Genomic DNA, 23100 nt, shown 5'->3' on the forward strand with positions numbered 1-23100 from the left:
TTACAAACGGCAGAATAGGATTGTGTTTATTAAAAACACCAGGAGAGCGAGTTCACATTGGCACGTAGCAGAATCTGCGATTGCTGGCGTGCCCCAAGTGTGAGGTGGCTTGGGCCACAGCTTCTGTCTACGTGGATCAGCAGGGTTTGGTCTGGAGCAGGGCTCAGTAGCGGCGGGTGAAGTGGGGGTGAAGGTGGGGGTGGAGGACTCTGCCACTCTGGTCCTGGCTGGTCACGCCACCATCTTCTTCTAGTCCACTGGCGGGCACCACGTGGCCCTGGGAATGTCCACTGTGTGCAAAGCTGCTTTGCCTAGAACAAAGACAGACGGTCTGCAAGGGTCATGCCTGGTGACCACACAGTGCCACCCTGCAGAGCACAGGGCCCTGTACAATTCACTCAGAACACCAGACCAGCCAGTGTGCACTCCCGCAGAGGGAGGGAGGGAGGGAGACAGACAGTGGTTGGCATTGCAGCCTTCTTACCCAGCCATGCCACCCCGGCCGGTGGCCACATGTGCATGCCCAGATCCTGCAAGGGCCCGCTCAGCACCTGCAAGAGAGACAGTTTTGTGGACCCCGCCTGTACTGTGGACCCAGAGTTCACCCGCCCCTTGTAGCCCCTTGGTACCTCGCCACCGTATGTGCTCATGGCCTGTTGTGTTCACGTCCACAGCACCGTGCCAGGTGGGAACCTGCTGCTCCTCCAGCAGTGAGTTGTGATCTGCCCATTCTCTGCTGACCCTTTGCCAAACAGAAGGAGACAATGCCTATCCCCACTTGCTTCCCAGCGCACCAGAAATATGTGAGCCCAACTCCAGGGTATCTTCAAAGATGGGCCAGAGATGGGCAAGGAGGATGCCAGGCACCATCAGGGAAAGGACAGTCACCACCAAGTGAGGCCGTAAGAAGCCACGGTGGTCGTGGCCAGGCCAGGAATCCACACTTGGGCCTACCCACTATGTGAAACGTGCTGATACAAACACACGGGGAGCATATGCTGGCAACATGACCCACAGCTGAAAGGGGGCACGGCACGCCTTGCTTTAACAGCCAATGGGGAGAAAGTGGCCGTGTTCACAGTATGAATTCTGTGGTGGACAGGAGCACCACCCCAAAACACACCACAGCATGGAAGGGATCAAGGACAGTGTTCAGTGAGATCCAGACAAAAAGGGTCACAAGTGACCTTTCTTGCATGTCTGCAAGAAGGGAAGCATCGGGATGCGGACTTCAACCAGAAAGGTGGATTTGTGGGCGCAAGGCCCAGGTGGGTGAGGTGCAGGCTGCTGTGGCATGGGCTTTCCAATACAAAACACTCTACCACGGCTCCAGTGAGGGACTGTAATCAGACAGTGCTGGAAGCCAGTCCGTGCTCCACCTCAAACCACCTAACCCGAGTGCTCCTGCGGAGTCGAGCTTCCCGCCCTTCCAGGGGGCTCCCCTTGCCTGCTCCCTCCATGAGCACCCCAGAATCCCATCCCAGGCTCCTCCAGTTGAGGACACTTACCTGGGGGGAGGGGGCAGCCCTTGGCCTTCATTCACCTTCTTGTCAGAGCTGTAACCACGCCAGCTGGCTCGGGAGTAGTCCCAACCATGATGCTCGAGGGAGCCTCCATGGCTGTGATGGTCATCTAGGTAGTGCTGCATCAGGGCACAGGAGAGACGGGGTGTCTTTTCTGGAGCCCATGCACACATAGGGCCCAGCTTAAGTATTCTATGGAGCCTCTGCTCCCACCGAGCTAAAGTCCACATACCCTGCGTGTGCAACAAGGCAGGGTGGCAAAAGTGCCCATCAGGCAGGTCTGCAGGGGCTAAGCGTGGTGGCTCAGCCTGTGCACACCCCTCCAAAGGTCTCTTGTTGATGAAGGAACATGCTCTGGGGACCCCAGGAGACGACACGTGTTGTCAAGGCCCTGTCCTGACCCAAGTCCATCCCGCAGGGCCTCACCTTCTCCCTGGAGACTCAGGGACCACACTGTATTCTCATGACACCCAGCACCAGCACCCAGCTCAACTGGAGGGCCAAAGCCTGGACCCTCCTGCCCATGGGGCTGCAAAGCTGCCCCTGCAACGAAGGTCGCCAGAGCAAAGACACTAGGTCCCCAAGCATGTGGCAGTCTCTACTGGGAAACTCCAAAGGGGGCAGCTGCCTCTTCCCCCTCTACAGCAGGGCCGCCACTCACCTGCCCGTCCAGCTCTTCCATTCTTGGTCTGGATGCATCTCTCCTGCAAAGGGACAGGGCATTGGTGAGGCAGTGTAGGAGTGGGGTGGAGTCAGAAGTCTCCCCGGGGGACAAGTGCTATGCACCCCCCACCCAGCACCTGTGTGCTAGGAACACAACACCAGGGATGGGAGTGGTAGGTGGAAGGCTTTTCTCTGGAGGTGGGAGTCAGGGCAGAACAGGTGGCAACAGTCTCCATAAAGCTAGAGACCCAGGAGAGCTGCCCTGCCCTGCATCTACAGTGGGCAGGAGAGAGACAGTCTGGAATACAGATAGCCTGGGGAGTCTGAGGAACAGCCCTGACAAAACCCCAGAAAAGAAGGGGACTACAGTGTGGTGGCAGGCCCAGGAGGGCAAGGTCAGTGACCTCTTACCCCTCACAACTTGCTTCCTCCTCTAGAATATCCAGGCCAAGCAACTGGGCCCAGCCTAAGATCCTCTGGGAGGCACGAGGGCCCTTGGGAGTCAGGACAGTGGAGCCACACACGGACACTGAGGGTTGGGCACAGGGTGGTCCCAGCAGCTGAGGGGAGGAGCTGACCTGTCTATGACATGTTCCTGGTAGTGGTGGCCACGCTCCCGGTGGTCGAAGTCGTGGAAGCGGTGTTCCGGTCGTGGGAAGTCTCGGTACCTGTCTTCCATGGCCGCACGCTTCCCTTCAGGCCAGTAGCCATCTTCTCTCCTGATTGGCATTTTGCAAAAATACTTTATTCAAGGTGGCGGCGGCGGCAGCAGCAGCGACCCAGTCACCAGTGGCGCTGTCACCTCAGGATGAGGCAGGCTGTTGGGAGCTGACTATCACCGGTAGCACAGGTATGAGCACAGTGCTGGACCACACTGGGGACCTCACGCCTCTCCCCGTCACCTTCTCCTATGGGACTGTGCAAAAGTGACGGGCATTACAGGCATCCGAGCCTCCTCCCACTTCCTCAGCGTGCCTGCACTGACTGTCCACTGGCCCAGAGCCGGCAGCATCTTGCCCTCTCCATAGCTTTCCACTGCCCGGGGGCACAGGATGCCAGGCAGGGTGGCCACAGCAGAGAGCTGGCCAAGGAACAGCGCCATGTGGCTTTCCACCGGGGTGGGGGCAGGCAGCGCCGGGCATGACGCTCACCTAGCATCCAAGTCATAGGGTCTGCGTAGTGCCCGCCGCTCCTGTTCAGCCCGCAGCTGCTCTTGCTGCCGCCGCAGCTCCTCCCGCTCACGCATAATGCGCTGCTGCTCTTTGCGCCTTTCACGCTCCACACGCATGCGCTCCCGCTCCAGCCGCTCCCGCTCCAGCCGCTCCCGCTCCAGCCGCTGCCGCTGGCACTGGAGCTGCAGGCGCTCCCGCTGCACACGCGCCTTCTCCCGCCGCTCCTGGAAGGCGTCCAGCCGCTGCTCCCGCTCCCGCTGCTCCCGCTCCCTGCAGGCAGGTGGCTGTCAGTCCACACCGCAAGCTGCGGCCTCAGCACTGCGCGTGCTTGCCCTGCGCCCTCCGATGCAGACTTGAAGCATCATCAGCCAAGTCCCGCCTTCCCCACTGGGGCTCCAGAGCCAAAGGTCCTCGGCCAGCCAGGCCTTGGCCTGCTCTGCCAGGCACATGCCCTGGCTCTGAGGGTCGCTGCTCCTCACTACTCACCCCAGCCCTCACCTGCGCCTCTCCGTCTCCCGGATCTCTCGCTCCCGCTGCCTCTGGCGCTCCCTCTCCCTCTGCTCCTTGATCTTGTCGAATGACAGGATCTCTCTCTTCTCCCGGCCCTCCGACTTGCGGTCTTGACTTTTGGAGCTCTGCTGACCAGAGTGGCTCAGTCAAAACTGAGCAGTGTGCAGAGCGCCAGGGTCTCGCCATGCGCTGGGCAGTCAGCCTGGCACACGCCATCCTGCCTAGCTCCTCTCACTCCAAAGCAGTGAGAGGTCTGAGGACATCCGAATCAGCCTACTCTAAATCTTACAGAGCTGCTTGTAAGGACACGCACCTGTGACATCAGCACTTGAGGGGGTGGCAGCAGGCCTGCAAGTTCAAGGCCAGCCTAGGACACAGATGGGAGCAGAGCCAAGCCAGACCTTCCAGCCAGAAGGGAGGCCGCACCTTAGGCTCAGACTGCAGCTCTTCTGTTCCTGTGACTGACTGACTGCTTTATAGAGACAGGGTTTCTCTGTAGCCCTGGCTGTCCTTGAACTCATAGAAATTGGCTCCCTTGTCTCCTAAGTGCTGGGATTAAAGGCATGTGCCACTACTGCCTGGCCGTCCTCCCAAGGCCTCCGTACTGTAGAGTCTGCTTTCATGGTGGCCGGGGTGTTTGTGGAAGGCAGGGTTAGCCAAAACCCCACAGACCCTGAGGGTGGCACCGGCATGTCTGATTAAAAACCACCAGAACGCTCTAAACTCAGAGGACCTAGGCTGGCAGCTCACAACTCCAGCCCCAGGGCATGCCCGGGCCACTCCACAGGTAGTGCACACGCATGTAAATGGGAAGGAGAACAGAAGCAGAGCTTTGGCACGAAGCTGAGCCATGTGCCACAGATGAGGGTTCCTGCCGTCATGCTTCTCCAGTGCGAGTACCCTGCAGCTACACACATCATAACCCCTCCATGGTTTCTGCAGGGCAGCTGCTGGCTTTAGGATTGTATTTGGGTTCCAGAGGGCCCAGGACAGATAGTCCAAGGAGCTATAGGCATTTCCAGTCTAAGAAGCCAAATGTTCACTCACTTCTCCTGCAGGAGTGCGAGCCTGCACTCATCACTGGATGCTCTCCAGCCTGATGGGGCATACAGTATGCCAGCCTGGCTCTTTTTGGGTAGAGGCTTCCAGGGTGAAGAGTGTTGTGCAGGCCCAAACACCACCCTGGTGCCACCAAGGACAAGGCCCTTTCTTTTGGGTTCACTTAGCCCAAGCAGAAACAAATATGTCATTGTTACACTATAGCATGCGGGATGGGCCCATCTCTGCCAAGACTGTCCATGCCTCAGACCCTGGACAGAAGATGAGTTAGGGCCCAGCCCTGTCTATCAATACTTACTCTGTCCTTTGACCTGCTTGCGGCCTTCACACTGATGACAGGCTCACCCTTGGACTTGTCCATTACAACTGTACGCTCTGTGCCTCTGCTTCCTGCAGGAAAGCACAGTGAGCATGTGGGTTACAGCTCAGCGTTGCAGACCCCCACAAGTGTGTGTGTACTGTGGCTGTGGTAGGTGTATCACCCAATAGTGGCCATGTTTCCTCACTGTGCAGGTGGCAGGAATATTCTCTTTGTCCCAAAGGAACTGGCTGGGCATGTCTGCACTGCAGGCCTAGGCTGTGAGCACTAGGACAATGGTGCCTCTGGGGAGGCTCAACACATGGAGAAGCTGTAATTTCCTTTCAATTCATTATTATTATTATTATTATTATTATTATTATTATTATTATTATTTCCGAGACAGGGTTTCTCTGTGTAGTTTTGGTGCCTGTCCTGGATCTCACTCTGTAGTCCAGGCTGGCCTCGAACTCAGAGATCTGCCTGGCTCTGCCTCGTGAGTGCTGGGATTAAAGGCGTGCACCACCACTGCACGGCTCTTTTTATTTTTTTTTCAAGGTTTCTCTGAGTAGCCCTGGCTATCTTGAAACTCTCTGTAGACTAGGCAGACCTTGAACTCAGATATCTGCCTTTGCCTCCCAAGTGTTGGGATTAAAGCTGACTGGCATTTTTAGTTTTATTTTAATTTCTTAGCTTTAGTTGAGGACTGTCTCAAGCTGCTGGTGAGGAGCGACATAGCACAACTTGCTCTCTTCTCAGCACCGGGAGGGAGGCAGGGAGGGAAGGGAGGGAGGGAGGTGCAGTGTTGGCTTCAGCTTCATCTTAAGATGGGCTCGTCAAGGTGCCTCTGCTGCCCAGTTCTGAGTGCAGCCTGGGCTCTAGGCCATCAGCCACACCCTCGACAGGACAGGGGCCTGGAGGAACCTGACTGCACATAGCCCCAGGCCCAGGCCTGCCCTCTACTGTGGAGCAAGCCCCCTTTCTTCCTCCTGTGCGGGCAGTGCCTACCCCTGGACTCCGCCCACCCTTAGTCTGGTGTACACCCGATTCTGTGATTTTGTGACAGGGGTTCACTAGGCTGTCCAAGCCGGCCTTGACCGCAATCTCCCTGCCAGTTTCGAGTGGGGGTGACACAGGCCTCTGCCACTAAGCCTGATTTGAAGACTAGAAGCCCTTTTTCTATCACATGGTCTGTGACTGTGGTCTACACACGACACAGGAGAAAACGCATTGAGTGGAAGATCTTGCTTGCCTTCCGCCCTTGACCCCCTCCTCCCCTGCTGTCCAAGACACAGCTCACCTGATTTGGCGAGTCGAGACCGACTGGCAGCTCCTGGTGTGAGCTCATCTGGATCCTTCTCCTTTTTAATGTCTTCCAGCCTTTTCTCCTCCCTTCTTTCCAACTTCTCTTCCTTCTTGATCACAGTTCTGTTGAAGACAGTAAGCTGTAGCCTCCAGGTGACCTCCACAGGAGCCACTGGGCCCACCCACCAGCGAAGGGGAGGATCTGAGGCCTACACCTCTTTGGTGGCCTAGAAGCTGCAAGCATCAGGGCCAGAGTGCTGTGGGATGCCCAGAGACTCATGAAGTCCAGGCTGGCCTCAAACGCCTGACCTTCCTGTCTCTGTCTTGACGTTGGGATGGCAGACGTGTGCCATCACACCTGGTTCTCCATGGTGCTAGGGATGGAAGTCAACATTCCCAGCCAAATTATTTACTGTTTCTCTGTGTGTACTCATAATGCACATGTAGAGGGCAGAGGGCAACTTGCAGGAACCAGTTCTCTCCACCATGGAGAGTCTGGTAATCAAACGCTGGCCACCAGGCTTGGCAGCAAGCGCCTTTACCAGCTAAGCCACCTTGCTCACGCTAAAGATACTTCACAGAAAAGTAATCTGCATCAAGCGTAGTGGATAAGCCCATTTCTCCAGCTTTGGGAGACTAAAGCACAGGGACTGAGTTCTGTGCCAGCTTAGGCCACAGATGAGATATGACCTCTAAATAAACCAACAACAACTGAGCCCTATGTTGACAAGCACGACAGAGCCCCATGATGCCAGCCCAGAGAATGAGCTCAGCATGGCTTGATCTCTTCCCCATACTTTCTAGACTCTTATACACAGGCACACACAATGTTTACTTAGCCACGGCCCTCTTTCTTCCCAGAGGCACCATCCTTATGGAGCTGTAGGATGGGCTGCGTCTGCCGTCTGTGGCCCGTCACAGGAGCACATTGCTGCTGCTTCTCCCCTGCCTCTTACGGTGCCGGCCAGAGCCTCAACTTGCTCTTACACTTCCTGCCACTCTGGGTCCCTTATTCTTTCTCCACTCTCCTTCCTCCTGGCAACTGCAGATCTCCAGTGTTCCTGCCCTGGGTTCTTCCTCTAGACTCTAATATATCACCTTCAGGCTTGCATTTGTGTCTGTTCTTAAATGCATTTATTAGTGAGACTCAGAGCCCCAAGAGGGGAACCTGATTTCCCAGACATCATGTAACAGCTCTGCTGGGATTCCCCACGATTTTTGGTAATACCTTTAATCAGCAGAGAAAACCAACTGTTGTGTTACCATGTCCCAAGACGGTACCACTAGAATAAGCCTCTTAAGGCCAGGCCTATCAGCAGGTCATAGGTGTGCCGCCTGCCATGCCCAGCCAGAGCCACAGCCAGGAGCCTCCCAGAGAGAGTCCTGGCCCACCTATGCTGCTGGGTGCTTCCCCAGAGCCCGCAGCGTCCACACAGGGCCAAACTGCAGGGCCTGATGCAGGGTCCCAGTGACGCCCGCATTCTCAGCAGTCTGGCTCACGGCTGCCATCCTCACTGTGGGACTTGAGGAACAGTGATCATGCTGAGGTCAGTTTGCTCCCCACTGATCTGGGGAGCCATTGTGCAGCTCTGAAGCCCAGCCCCACTTGTACCCTCACATCACCTAACAACCACGTTCTCTATCACGGAGCCCTCCTGCCAAAGATCCTCAACAGTGATAACACAAACTGCCAGGTACTCGCCAGGCCTCCAGGCCTGTGCCTGTCTGATTCAGCTGAAAACATAAGCCATGTCCCTTGGCCAGAGCACCCGAGACCCTGGCTCCAAAAGTGCTAAGGCACTGTAGGCTGCCATGGAGATGTGAGGCATGCCTGGGGCATTTTTAACATCTGCATGAATGTGGTGATGAGTGACATCTGTCAGGAGGGGCTGTGAGCTGGCAAATCTGGTGCACATCTGGATGTCGGAAGTCCTTCCAGACTTCTCATGGCCAAGAGGTAAAGGCTGGCCATAAGGCCACTCTAGCCGCACTGCCGAAGCTGGTTTGGAGCCTGATGGGGGGCTGCTCAGCTACCTGGCTCTGGGCTCGGATTAGGGACTGCATTGCCCTGTGGCTACCAGCTGGGAAGCAGGGGTTTGGAAGGGCACTGGAACCCCAGGGGTGAGGGCCGCCACGTCACTGTACTTCTCCATCTTGATCTCCACAGGGTGAGGCCTGTCCGGCCCTGGCACCTTCTCCTTCAGGTCACAAGCTCTCCTGTCTGCCGACTTCTTCCCGGAGGGCTCGTTTTTGGCCTAGAATGTAACGGGGTGGTGGTGACTTGGGAGGGGCACAGCCCTGCCATTGCTGTGGGTGGCGACAGCAAGCACCTCACCTTCTCCACAGAGATCATCCTCCCATGCAGTTCGGTTCTGTGCAGGTGGCTGATGCATTTGGTGGCCTCATCTGACGAGGACATGGTCACAAATCCATAGCACCGAGCCCCAGGACTTCGGGCGTTGGTGACCACCTTGGCCCCGACAACCTCCGAGGGAGAGAATACACTGGTGTAAGGACACACTTGGCCTCTGTCACAAGATGGCAAGGCTTACTAAGGAGCAAGCACCAGACACCCACTGCCGCCATCCCCAGCACCCAGCTAGCTCTGCCTAGCAACCCTCTGTGGGCCTGGAGAATCTTCTTCACCGGTCAGAGCACAGCAGCTCTCATGGTGACAGATAGTTCACAGAGCCAGTCAGTGTCACACGGAGAGATGGAGCCTAACCAGACCCCCACACAAAGGTGACCCCCACTAGGCCACAGCTTCTGTGCCAGGTCCTCTGCCTGGGAGTGGCAGTCACTGCACTACAGAGAAAAGCAGACACATGCAAAGCATCTGGACTGCTCACTTCATGCCTGGAGTTTCCAGGGCATGGGCAGGGAGGGAAACTGAGGCAGGTTAAAGGTGAGCTGAGGGTTGCAGAGGTTCTGAGCTGGATGGTAATGCCCTGACCCATGCACAGGGAGGCTGGCATTCAGGGGTCCCTCTCAGGTAGGGAGGCCCTGTGGGAGGCAGGTCACTCACTGCTCAGCTACAATAGCCAGCAGCTGACACAGCAGCCCGCAGGGAAGGGTGCACTGTGAACAGTCACAGGTGGCCCGGCATGTCAGGAAGTGTAGGAACCCTCAAGTCACCAGAACCCACTTCTGGAGGTGAGAGACCGACTGGTGTTAGAAAGCAGAGGCCGTGGAACAAAGTGCAAGAGAAGCTACCAGAATGCATCAAAAGCCTGGACTCTAGCCAGACCCGGGGAGGTGGGAGCTGGGCACCAGAAACAGTGCCTATCTCAACTCCATGAGGGGCCACAATGCTGAGTCCTTAAAGACAGGAGCACGGAAAGCCGAGCCCAGAAAACCCAGGTTCTCCCTTAAAGGCTGTGTAGCTGAAGAACAAAGACAAAAACCAAGCCCAGCGGACAGGGCGTGTGAGCTCATCAAAGAGCCAGGCTGCTCTCCTCGGACCCCTCGCCCCCACCAGTCACCTGTTGCAGGAGGGAGGGCCCTGAGGCTGAAGGCTGCTGAGCGATCTATGCTTTTCATGTCAAGCATAAGTGGTAAAGCAGCAGGACCCGGCATCACGCTGTGCTCTACGAAACCTGGGGTGGGAGCTGCACTCCAGGACACAGGACATCACAAACATACACCCTTGTGCTCAACAGCATCCAGGGAGTCAGCCAGAGGGACAGCTGCACCCAAGGCTTGGACAGACAGACGGGACGGGGCAGAGCACCCTTGACCACTGTATTAGAAACTCGAATGACCCCCCAGCCCCTGCTGCTCTTGTGCCTCCGGCCTTCTTGAGACTTATGCAGATAGATATACCAGGCTCACTGGCTCTCAAGGCTCTGCTGACAGCGGGGACACACTCTCAGCCTCTGCGCCCTGCAGAGCCTGGAAGAGAGCAGCACCCAACAACCAGAGACAACAGCGTTCAGGGCTTGTCTCAGGACGCCACTGCAGTGGGTCTAACAACTGTCCTGAGTGGAGCAGCTGCTTAGGCCTGCACCAAGGGGTGATGACTTCTGCTGGGACCCAGAGTGCTGTGTCCCAGTGCCTCAACTCCTCCAATCTCCAGTGCCCAAGGGGTGCTCTGAAGCTCGCACTGCACTGGGGAGAAGTTGGACCTACTTTCCTGCTCAAGTTTCTAGGATGCTCCAGGCTGGAAGACACAGAAACCAACAGCTCCCTCACCAGCACACAACCATGCTGTGTCAGCCTGAGACCCAGGGGGCTCCCGAGAAGAGTTCGGAGAGGGTATAGCCTCTCTGCTGTGCCCTGGGCCCTCTGAGCAGAACCAAGTGGGGGTTCCTTGTCTTCTGGTAGCTCAAGCTGGGCGCTAACCCACTAGGTGCCCAGGATGACTGAATGACTGACTCTGATCCTCACGCCTCCACCTCAGGAGTGCTGAGATCGTGTCCCATTTATGTGGTGCTGGGTGTAGATCCCAGGGCCTCCTGCCAGCCAGGTGAGTGCTTTACCAACTCATCTCTACCCCCAACTCTGGAGCACAGGCCTGTCACCACAGCTGTTCCACATGTGGAAGGAGGGAGACAGTTCAACTCCAAGAACTAAACACAACAAGGCAGGGGAGCTGGGTATGGTGGTGCAAGTCAGGCCAGCCTGATCCACACAGTGAGCCTTAGGCCACCAAGCCCAAACCAAGAGGGTGAGTCCAGTTAGTGGCAAACATGCAATAAGCCCCAGCTCCGTGTGGCACATAGAGAAGACACCAACATCTGAGGAAAAGAACACTAAAAGCTAAGTGGCCAGATGTTTTCCAATCCCATCTTGCTGGTGAGCAGATGTGAGGCACCCTACCTTCCCGTGCTTGCTGAAGAGGCTCTTGAGGTCAGCAGCACGTGTGCTGGAGGACAGCCCGCTGACCCACAGGTTCCTTCCCGAACTACAGCTGGTGTGGCCTGGGGAGAGGAGGTCATCAGTGACACTGAATAGGACTCATCCATCAAGCTGAACATTGGGCAGAAGCTGCAAGATTCCCTGAGCCATGAGTATGTGTGCATGTGGAGGTCAGAGGTCAATATCCAGCGTCTTCCTTATTTTCTATTTCTTATTTATTTGGAGACACAGCCCAATGAGCCTGCAGCTCACAGATTAGGCTGGACTGGTGGGTTAGCGAAGCTCAGAGCTCATCGTGCCTCTGCCTCCCCAGTGCTGGGGTTCCAGGGATAAACAGAATCCTCAGGCTCATACTCCAGTACGCATTTTACATGAGGCTGCCAGACTCTTCACCCCAGAAATAATCAGAGGAACACTCTGTGGCAGAGACAGCTTTGCAAGACAGCTCAAGGGCTCTTGCAGGCACCTGTCACTCACAGAGCAGGTGTTCCTGTCTAGGTGTGCTACCCTGTGATGCACAGACACTTGGAATCCCGACAGTGGTTCAGGGAAGGGCCATGCACGGGGGCAACTGGCACACATGGCAGCAGCCTGCAGCCACCTCCTGCCTAGGTCACCACATGGCAACACAACCAAGGAAGGCCTACCTTTCTCATCCTTAATGACCGGCTTTATATCCTGTTCTTCCTTAACAGAGCTAGAGACAGAAACGAGTGTTACTGCAACAAGAAAAGCCAAAGTGAACTAATTTCAAAGATTGAATGTGCTAAAACTGAATACCTACCGGGGAATTAGTCTCAAATTAAACTGACAGACACCTTTTGCGAGTTTACGTTGGAAAATCTGACTACAATACAGTGTCAGATCCCTACAGAGCAATTCAGTCTAGCTGGCGATACCGGTCATCAATTTAAGTACCCAACCATGGCAGGTTGGGCAAAAGAAAACCAATCACCCGTTAAACATATGCAGAGACATGGAGCTGCCTGAAGGAGCTAGTGCTGGGCAGCGCGGCGGCTGCCCACTGCAGGTTCTAAACAGCTCATGTGTGTCACTAGTGACAATAAAAGGAGATAGCGTCTGGTCTAGGACTGAGAATCAACAAACCTCATTTTCTGATCAGCGCCCTCACTGGCTGAGGACTCTTTAGGAGCTGCAGGGACGTCATTACAAGCGTCAAAAGCAAACTTCTTCACGTCGTCTTTGCTATCTTGGGGCTCAGGGCTCAGGGCTGTTGTGGGCGCTCTCGCCAGCTCCTGGCTGGCAGCCTCCGGGAGCTGGGCAGCTGTGCTACTCTGCTCAACTGGCTCCTCTAGCCCTACAGGCTCGCGGTCCGTCCCAGGGCCTCCGCCTGCCAGCTTTGCCTGCCCCCGGTGCAGTCGAGCCTGCTTGTACCTCCACCTGCGCTTGGCACCTTGGTTCACCACCTCCGCCGGCTCCCTTTTCACTACTGCTAACGGGGCGTCTGCCTCGCTCCACTGACACCGAGTGCTTGGAGACTCAGACTCGCTGTTGCGGACCAAAGCTAAATCTCCCTCCTCCTCTTGCTCCTCTTCCTGCTCTTCCTCCTCTTCTTCTTCCGGGTGTCCGCAGCTCTCAAATAGGTCCTCTTCCTCCGCCAGCTTCCTGTCTGGCCCCACACTACTCGTGGCCTGGGCAAAGGGCTGCTCCAGCTCCGAACCTTCTTCTTTTACTGGCTCAGATTTACAAGTTTCCCCCAAAATGTCGAGTATTTTCTCATTTTCTACGGATTTAACAGGAATAGAATGGCACAAGGTTTAATCACCAGGGAAATAAAGCAATCACAACTGCGGCTCGGGCGCGGCGGCCCCGCTCACACCGACAGAACTGCTGGCTACACAGAGATTGGAAAACCCGCTACACAGCGCCTGCACCCTACTCGCGCCCTCGGCCTGTGCTAAGGGCAGAGGCGCCCCCCCCATCCACCCCACAACCATGGCGCAGCTTCCACAGCTTTCTTCACAGTTTCAATCACATCCATATCTTCGGACTTCCTTCCAAATGTCCACAGTGCCGAAGCCATGGCAGTCACCATTTACTGAGGAGCTTGCTTGCTCCCAGCTTGAAGGATTGAGGCCAGCACCACAGTCCAAGGCGATTGGAGCCTCTCTTCGCTTGTGAGAACGCTGCAGTCCAGAGGGGCCCAGGATGAACATGTTGGCAGAGACTCACTTGTCTTCTGGCATCGGTGGCTTCTGGATTAATTGCCCTACCAAAGCCTGTCTGCCTCAACTGCCTCAACCCCATGACTGTGACTTAGTATGGTCTCACAAGATCTGTCTCATGTGTGGACACACAGCCTTACCCGGTGGCCACTTACAGCCACTCTGCATGGCCTGATGCAAGTGATGCATCTGCCCCCAAGGTGCCCTTGGGCTGCCACAGCACGCACAGATCTAGTGATACAATGGGTTTCCAATCTCTGGTCATGTGTGACTGGGACCATCCAGCACTGGGGTGATTTACAAGACCGTAACACGTCTCGAGAACGGACAGGACTTAAGCGCGAGCAGCAGGGCGCCAAGCCGCACTGCTGTGCCTGTCCCAGCAGTACCTGGCTCCAAGGGGGCTCCTTCGCCAGCCTGTTGGAGAGAACAGAGGGCACATGTCATCTGCACAGTTCAGCCCGGACCTCTGGATCTGTCCATGAGTCCGCAGCCATGATCTGTCACCAAGGCCTCCTTCACTGATGCTTTCCATTGGACAGCAGCACCATGAAGAAGCTCCTGTGAACCAGGCTAAGGTAACCTTCCAAGCCTGAACCCCACTCTACCCCATTTCCCAGGTAGCAAAGACAGAAGGGCAAGGCAGTGTCTCTGCCCCCTCCCTTGAGCTCAGGACTTAAGAAAGCCTGCCTACTCATTTATTCAGGGTGGCCACAGCCTGCACAGTCCTGGGACCCCATAGTCCCCAACACTGACATCCCTGAACCCCAGGAGCTGTACCTCTTCTTGCCTCAGGGCCACCACCACACCAAGTTCATCCTTGAACTCAGCCACACTGACTCCAAGCCTGGATTTCTCTGGGAACTTCCAGGCACTTAACAGCGCTCAGCCACCTGGCTCTCTGATCCTGATCACAGCCCCACCTCGCAGTACCTCCACAAACCACACCAGCCTACAGATTCAGGTCCAGCCAGCGTCTGTTCCAGTGTAAGGTTTGGAGGTGACTGGGTCAAAGGGCTCTCGCCCTATCAATGGCTCCTTCCTTTGGTGGTTGTGAACAGACAACAGGAAGGTGTTGAACAGGCCTGAACTGTCTCTGCCTGTCTCTGCTCCCTGGCCATCATGAGGTGAGCAGTCTCCTCCAGCAATTCTCCCACTGCCACGGTTTTCTCCCTCCTCTCAGACATATAGCAACAGAGTCCCCTGACCTTGGACTAAAGCCCTTGGAACTGTGACCTAGGTACATTTGCTGCCCTAACTGTCCCTTAGGCAACTGCTACAGGGTGAATAGTCAGTGCACGTCACACGGACACACACACACTCTCTCTCTGTGATGCACACCTGTACACACAGGTATAGAAACAATGTGTACATATGCACGCACACTCACAGATGCACACACACATGTACATAGACACACACACTCACAGATGCACATACAGACACATACACTCAGATGTACACACATACACTCTCTCTCTCTCTCTCTGTCTCGTCTCCTACACTGCAGAGCCACAGGGAGACGCCACTCACCAGCGTTACTTTGAGGTCTGACACTGAAGTTTCCAGAGTCTTAAAGACATCCTCATTCACCTGAAAAAAGGAATCAGAACATGACTTCGTGGAGGCCAGAGCAGCGATGAACACCTCTGTCCACTCCTCCACAGCACCTATCACTGTGACTGCTCAGCTGAGGACAGCACAGTCACCCTTGACCCCAGGCTTAGGCTCACAGCAGCTCTCAGGCAGCAGACGCTCCTGTGCAGGCTGAGTGAGGACTGACTGCCCAGCCATTTCCAAGTGCAGGAGACTCACATCACCCGTGGGGATCAGGTGCCTCTTCAGCTCTGCTACCTCAACCTTACTAGGACCCAGACTGTGCTGAGTAGAGGGCCTCCAATTTATCTAAGACCCACTGGGCGTTCACACATCCCCTGACCTCAGCTAAGGCTGAGTCCCAGCAAGTCCCTCAGGAAGAAGTCACAACACCACATTAAATCAGCTAGCTGTGGGCGCCATGCAAAGCCAGTCTGCACAGGCCAGCAGGTGCCCATGGGACAGACTTGTGCTGGGCTCAGGCCTTCAGAGCTGACAGCAACACCACCGGGTGACAGACGACAGCCTGTTCTGCTGAGTGTGTCCACAGCACTTCAAAGCCCTTGTGACCCGAGGGCCCTCATACACCCACACGCCCTCTCCCTTGTGTCCCCAGCACTCCCTGCACTATCCCAGAGCAATGGCCGCCGGCACCTGACTGTGGAGGGATTAAACTCAGGTCTGGTTCTACCAGCACCTGGGCAGCCCTGCTGCTGAGCCCCCAGGGCCGCTGGCGCACACGTGGCTGCAAGTTACCTACAGCATGCTCCAGGAGCTGAGCTGGAAGCTGTCCCAGCTGCGCGGCCACGTACTCTTTACTGTCACCGAAGGCATGAAGAGTGTGGTTGTCGGCGTCACCCTCCCCCAGGCAGGGCTCACTGAGGTCCTCAGCCTCCGTCCCATCTGGCACACCTGTGTCCATGGTGTCCCTGTCCTGTGAGCTCTGCAGAGTCACAGCCCCGTCCTCCTGTGAGGGGAGTGAGGGTGTCAGTCACCAAGACCATGGGGTGTGGGAAGGTGTGCCGCCCCCAGGCCCAACACACCTGCCCATCTCTGGAATCTTCTTCCAGGCTGTTGTCCTCGACGCCCTCCTCCTCCATCTTGAGTCCTAATTATAGAATAGTGTCAATTGGGTTAGAGTCCAGAGCCAGCCTCAGAATTAGTTGACAGGGGACAACACAATTCCATGGTGTTAACCATTCCTCCACACCACAGAGATCTTTCTGGGTGGGTATCTTCCTAAGCCAAGACTTCAGTCATCCTAGCACAGTGCTCAGATTCCGTAGGAACCTTAGGAAATCTCAAAGCCATTCCAGACTAAACACCTCAAAAGACAGAGGGAAAAGTATGCTTGGCTGGTCTGGAACTCCGTATCTACGTAGACTCAGAGACATGTCTGTCCCTGCCTCCCATCACACCAGGCAAGGGTGTGGGACCTGCAGTGTTGTCTGTGGATACTCTGGACTGCCGACTGGGTCCACTTGCATTCTGCTCCCTACAAGTGCTTGCCTGCAACTTAGTCTTGTGTGGTACACACATGTGGTAGTTTGAGGTCAACAATGGGTGTCTCCTACAATTGTTAAGGTTATTACCTGGTATAGGTAATAATGTTACTGACCTGGAGCCTGCTGATGTGCCTGGCTAGTCGACCACCAAGCCCAAAGGATCCTCCTGTGTCCACCTCCCAGCACTGCGGTTATGGAGGCACACCACACTTGGTTTCCTGTGGGTGCTGGGGATCTCAACCCAGGCCCACCCTCGTAATTCTGTGGCAACAGCTCAGTAAGTCTGTGGTAAGCTGAGTCCCATCAATGGTTTTGTGAAAGAAAATGAACTCTGTAGGGGTGTCCTAACTTCACCCCAAGGAGGAGAGAGGGCAGCTCTTGAGGGTCAATTGAAGTCTGAGACCTGGGAGGAGGGAGCAGCTTCCTTGGCATGGGGGTACGCTTTTGTGTATATCTGTGTCTGTGCACATGTGACCCAACAACACCCGATGCCTCTTGCAGTAAGTAGCATGGAGTGCCCAGGATGCTTCATGACCCAGCACAGTGGAAACATTGGGCGCCCGTGACCTTGGGGCCTTCTGTCCCTCCAATTTTGGGTTCCCTATGCCAACACAGCAGGTACCCGCCCAAAAGATTAAATACCGGGGAAGTCATAAAACCATGAACAAAATAGAAGAACAACTGCTCAAATTCAGCCCCTAGCACCCACATAGATGCTGGATGTGGCGATGTCTGCATGGTCATCCCAGGGCCAGAGAGGTGCAGACGGAAGTGCTGGCCACTTTCTGGTCAGACAGTTTCGCTGAATCAGTGGTCCCAGGCCAGATAAAAGCACTTGCCAGGTGTGATTTGGATGACAAGCATCAGGTATTTGAGCATTTTGTGTCCAGGTCACTGTGCTGTTTGGGGAGATTATGGATGGACCCTTCAGGGCAGTGGTTCTCAACCTTCCTAATGCTGGGACCCCTTAATGCAGCTCCCCATGTTGTGGTGGTCCCCAACCAGACAACTGTTTTCATAACTGTAATGACCTGTGTTTTCCAATAGTCTTAGGTGACCCCTGTGAAAGGGTTGTTTGACTGCAAAGGGGTTGCCACCTAGAGGCTGAGAACTTTAGCAAGTGGAGCCTTGCTGAAGGAAGTCTGTCACTGTGAGAAGGCTCTAAGAGCCAGCCTCTCTCCACTTCTGTTCTCTCTCTGCTTCCTGTATATGGATGAAAATGTGACCTGATGGCATGCCACCCCCCACCATTACCAACTCTCCCTCTGGAATCAAATACCCAAGTTCCATCCTCAGAATGCACTGCATAAAGCTGTCCTCTGATTGTGGGTCACCACCCTCAGAGAAGGAGGAGATGGCTTGGTGAGTAAAGCGGCCTGAGTTTGATTCCTGGATCACATGTGGTGGAGAGAACCGACTCCGGGTAAGCCTCTCTGATTTCTGCACTTGCACTGTGTTATTTTATGTGCGCATACACACACTAAATTTTATATATATTTATATATCTTCCCCCCCGAGACAGGGTTTCTCTGTGAAACAGTCCTGGCTGTTCTAGAACTCACTCTGTAGCCCAGGCTGGCCTCGAACTCACAGAGATCCACCTGCCTCTGCCTCCTGAGTGCTGGGATTAAAGGTGTGCGCCACCACCACCTGGCTGAATGATGTTTCGATTTTTTGGGGGGGAGGGGAGCTGAGGATCGAACCCAGGGCCTTGTGCTTGCTAGGCGAATGCTCTACCACTGATAAATAAAATATGAACACACAAAAATGTCAAGGTGGATGTTATCTGAAGAATGCTGGGAAGGAGAGACTGGAGAATCCCTGGAGCTGATGGCCAACCAGCTAGGCAGTGAGAACCTGTTCCAGGAAATAACATGGATGACAACTGAGGCCAATCTATTCCTGATCTAACCTCTACATGTATGTGTACCCAGATCCACACAGACATAGACACAAAAAGAAACCTCAATCTTTAAGAACTCTCAAGTCTTTGACCAACAATCCAAAATCAGGCGAGGTCCACAGCTGGGTGGCTGGGCATTGCCTGGTGACCCCAGTTCAATTCTCAGAACCAAATAACCCCTATGGTGCCTAAGCATCTCATTTAGCTGAAAGTGGAAGGGGACGCAGAATACTCAGGCCCTCTGTGGTGGCAAGTGGTACCTTCACAGGACACAGCAGGAGTGCCACACACTGATGGTCGCTAAACACTGGCTCAAGGGACACATTCCCTAGCCAGTCCAACATGAACTGCAGGCTTCGCACGGGTCACATCAGTCAGTGATTTCACCTGTGTTTTTTGGGTGAACACTTGCCCACCCCAGCCCCTTGCTTGAGCCACGCCCGCTTCTGAGAAGCAGTGGTGTGACTTTCCCGGAACTTCCTCCCATCTGCCAGAAAGTGGTGTTCAGAAAACCGTTAGTGGCTCCTGGGCACCTTCACTCCTGGCATCACAGGACCTTGGGCTGGCTTGGAAGCTAAGGGCCAGCACGTCACACCGAAGACCACGCCTAAGTACCTCCAGAAGTGGAGCAGCACAGCTCTGCCCAAGGAGGCGACTGCCACTTCCTCCAGGCCTCTCTGACAATGCTGCCAACTGATCTGACATGCTTGAGTCCCGTCAGGCAGCAAGGGTCACTAGGCCTCCGGGCAAGTGCTTTGAAATAAAAGTTACTGTATGACACACTTGTGGGGGCCAGCTGTCTCTTTCCGTTTTGTGCTCCTCAGACTTAGCAGCAAGCACCTTTAGTAGCTGAACTACTTCATAGCCCGAGGTTGTTTCTAATAAGAGTCTCCACAGCTCTACTTCCCTGGAGTTGGCCATCCTCTGGCCTCAGCCTCCTGAGTGTTGAGGAAAAGTTGTCTTTCTACAAGCTGCTGGTAAAAACTGACCTCAGGGCAATGGGCAGATGGCTGGTAAAGCACTGGCCATGCGAGCTGGGTTCAATCCCAGTGCCACGTGAGGAACTGGTTTGAGGGCACTTGTAATCCCAGAGCTGGGGTGTGGGGACAGGTGGACCCCAGGACTCAGGTCAGCAGCCCAGCCAAACACTACGGTGGCCCAGGTAAACCCAATTTCAAAGCCAAAGTAGATGGGTGGACACATAGCTCCATAGTTAAAAGTTCAGGACAGGCTTCAGCTCCCAGCATCCACATGGAGACTCATGACCATGCCACTCCAGTTCTAAGGGATACAAGACCTGCTTCTGATCTCTGTTGGCACTGCACACACGTGGTGGTGCACTCACACACATAAAATAAACCCTAAATAGACAAAAACCAAAGTGGACAATGTGACACCAAGGCAGCCACACGAATGCCTGTGTAAGTATGCACACTGCAACATACACGCACACACATAGACCACAACCATCAGAAACACTGTGCTTTCTCTACACTTCCTCAGCAGCCATCCTACCTCCACAGCCTGATGTCAGTGCACCTTGGATGAACAGACTGGACAGCTGTGAGAACTTCCCTGTGGCATCTTTCAAGAAAACAAGCCAGTGCTGGGGCCATGGCTTGGAGTAGAGCACATACTCTGCAAACCAGAGAGCGCATCCCAGTACCTGTCACCCTCACGGGGTGTCTGCGCCATATGTTTCTCTTCTCCTTAGCTCCTGCCCTGCTCCTTGACACTGGCCACTTGTCCAGTGGGAGCTGCTCCTTGACACTGGCCACTTGTCCAGTGGGAGCAGCCAGCGTGTGTGTGCGCGCGCGTGTGTGTGCACGCGCGCGCGCTCACATGTTGGAGGACACCCTGAAGGCCAGCAGCCCAGCTTGACAACCATTCCCAGCAAGACAAACAGGTACCTTTGGTGCATCTCTTTATAGTCCTCTTGCTTGTGACTCCCCAGCTGATGCCGATCTCCTCAGGCTCTTGTCCTTCCTCCTTAACTGCCTGCCAGGAGAGAGGGTGGATTTTTAAACAACGTTATCTACTAAGAGGGCCTGGCACAAGCTGTTCTTTCCAGTAGCAAAGCCACCCGTGCAGACAGCAAGTGTTCATAATCTTGGCTTCAGGCGTCACCCAGCACAGCGGGCTCCCCTTTCATACTCAAGGCCAAAAAGAGAAAGGGAGGCTGAAAGTCCAGGCTTCAGATTCAGGGCCAACAGGTTGTAGTCATGCATGACTGGTGGCATGTGGCCCTGGATATAATCCCCAGCACTGGCAAAAATCAATCAAATCCAAGTATTACCCCCAAAGCAGGGCTGGTGACCATTCATAAAATGATCACTCAAAGTGGGAGGATGGGGCAGAAGGATCAGGAGCTCAAGGCTAGCCTGGGATACACAGCCAAGTCTGAGGCCAGCCTGGGCTACGGTTGATCTCCAAAATAATGGGGGCGGGGAGTGGGGAGAAAGGTCGTTGACTTTTAATGAGGAAAAACCTAACATGGGCTGGGGAAGCAAGCAAGCTGGTCAATATTCACTGCAAGTATTCTGGCGCCTTCCACCCTCAAGGGCCCCACTCCACACAGACAAGTTTGTGTCAAGTGCTGAAGTGCACGGGACAAAGCAGAGAGGGGCGGGGAGGTGACAGCTCTTGCTGGACCAAGATGACAGCCAGGCTCCAGGCCAGGAAAATGCAAGGGGACCAGAACTGGGGGTCGGCCTGGACTGTGCAGAGGCCCTGGGGGCAGCCACGCATCAGGCGGACTGACGGTCTCCGGACGAGCAAACCGAAGCGGCAGCGGGAAGGGGCTGCAGATGCAAGGTCATAGGGACCTGCGCCGGCCCACCGTGCAACTCAAGCCCGGCTTCGTGCAAACCCGGGGGCAGGAGGAGAGCAAGACGCCGAGGGGCAGCGACTGCAAGGTCGCGCGGCCCAGGCGGGGCTGCGGCCCGGAGGCCCCGCGACTGAGGGGCGGTGGCGCCCGTGCCGGCCGCCCTCACCTTCTTCAGCCGCTCCATCAGCACGCTCTTGTTGCCGCCGGTATCCAGGTTCCGCTTCTTTAGCTCCGCCCTCAGGTCGATCACCCGCAGGTCGCAGAGCCGCCGCGTCCCGGCTTCCGAGGCGACCGAACCAGAGCCGGGGTCGCCCGACTCGGCCACAGGGTCCGCCATCCAAGCTTCCGCGACCTCCCTACCCGCTCGGCAGCCTCATACACGCGCCGCCCGCTGCCGTGGCGGCTCTGAGCACAAAATGGCGCAGCCTCAGAGGAAAAACGCACTCGCTTCCTCCCGCCTCCCTTTGCGGCTGCGCAGGCGCACCGCTCTGACGCACTCCGGTCCCACGTCCCAGTTTCGACACCCTGGCTTCGCTGATACGCATGCGCAACCAGTCTCAAGCGCCGCCTGTGGGTTTTTTTTTTTTTTTTTTTCTTGAATGCACATGCGCACCGATCTGCCGTGCCGCTTCGGTCGCACGTCCGAGCTTCAGCAAGCCTCGCTCGTAGGAATGCGCATGCGCCACCGGCCGTAAGCGCCCGTCCACGGTTTCCTTTTTTTCGCATGCGCACCGCTTTGACGCGTCGCTACTGTCCTAAATCTGGATTTCCTCTCGCTTCGCTTCACGGCTGCGCACGCGCACCGCCCGACTGGCCGCCGCTCCGAAGCTGGCCGGTCGCCCCTCCCCTCAACACGCAGGCGCAGGGACTGCAGCGCGCATGCGTCGCGGCCCGCGGCCGAGGGAGACCGGGCGAGACGCGCCTGCGCCTTCTCCGCCGACGCGCTCACGGCGCTTGTGCAGAGGCGTCTGAGCGCGTTCGTCTCGCGCCGGGCGCGCCTGCGCAGTGTCGAGTTGCGCCTCAGGGGAGGCTGGAGCGGTTCCCTCTCTGGCGGCGCCATTTTGTGGTAAGAGAGCCGAGATTCAAAAACATACTAATAATAATTCCAAAAAGCACACCCACGCACACCCACCGACCCGGTTCTGTGTGAAGTGGGCGACGGAACCAGGGTCCCTGGAATGGCGGAGACTCTGTCGGGTTTAGGAGACGCGGGCGCGGCGGGCGCGGCGGCCGTGAGCTCCGCGGCGTCGGAGACCGGGACGCGGCGGCTCAGCGACCTGCGGGTGATCGACCTGCGGGCGGAGCTGCGGAAGCGGAACCTCGACTCGAGCGGCAACAAGAGCGTGCTGATGGAGCGGCTGAAGAAGGTGAGGTTCGCGGAGGACCCCGCGGTCGCCATGGCGACGCCCACCGCCGGGCCGGGCGGCCCGCGGCCCCCGCGCCGCGCGCTTCCGCTGCGGCCCCGCGGGCGTGGGGGCGAGTTCGAGTCTCAGCGCCGCGGCGACGCGACCCAAATGGAAGGGGACCCCGGGCGGGGACCCGGGTGTCCCAACCCCGGACGTGGGATGGAGGGGTCGGCCAAGGTCACCCGCAGGGTCGGGTTGTGGCAGGATGAGAACACAAGTCCCTTTGCGGGCCCCGAGGCCGAGCGGGTGGTCGGTTGTTGGGTTTCTTATGGGAAGGTACACGGTGACCC

The 23100-nt window shown here is 56.1% G+C and overlaps 2 protein-coding genes across 3 annotated transcripts in view; one reads left to right on the top strand and one right to left on the bottom strand.

The window, feature by feature from the left end:
- On the bottom strand, window positions 1-21986 carry Safb2 (scaffold attachment factor B2). Of its 2 annotated transcripts, XM_036170529.1 has the most exons (21): window positions 21571-21986; window positions 20488-20575; window positions 16213-16277; window positions 15930-16136; window positions 15107-15166; window positions 13963-13990; window positions 12495-13131; window positions 12035-12084; window positions 11349-11449; window positions 8866-9015; window positions 8676-8785; window positions 6526-6653; window positions 5226-5317; window positions 3857-3993; window positions 3338-3628; window positions 2765-2905; window positions 2185-2227; window positions 1509-1642; window positions 630-742; window positions 485-551; window positions 1-311 (listed from the first exon to the last, which is right to left on the bottom strand). In XM_036170529.1, exons 1-21 carry the CDS (start codon window positions 21739-21741, stop codon window positions 164-166), a joined length of 2961 nt encoding a protein of 986 aa, XP_036026422.1. In that variant the 5' UTR covers window positions 21742-21986; the 3' UTR covers window positions 1-163. The 2 variants fall into 2 exon arrangements, with proteins under 2 accessions (XP_036026422.1, XP_036026423.1); XM_036170530.1 differs by lacking the exons at window positions 16213-16277; window positions 21571-21986 and having other exon boundaries at window positions 20488-20550.
- Window positions 21821-23100, top strand: part of Safb (scaffold attachment factor B) — a 25295-nt gene continuing 24015 nt past the window's right edge. Inside the window, exons 1-3 of the mRNA XM_036171244.1 lie at window positions 21821-21974; window positions 22378-22470; window positions 22608-22771. Coding sequence (XP_036027137.1) covers window positions 21821-21974; window positions 22378-22470; window positions 22608-22771 — 411 coding nt within the window. The remainder of the gene's footprint in view (window positions 21975-22377; window positions 22471-22607; window positions 22772-23100) is intronic.

Source organism: Onychomys torridus, chromosome 21 (assembly GCF_903995425.1).
Source record: "Onychomys torridus chromosome 21, mOncTor1.1, whole genome shotgun sequence".
In the NCBI taxonomy this organism is placed as follows: Eukaryota; Metazoa; Chordata; class Mammalia; order Rodentia; family Cricetidae; genus Onychomys; species Onychomys torridus.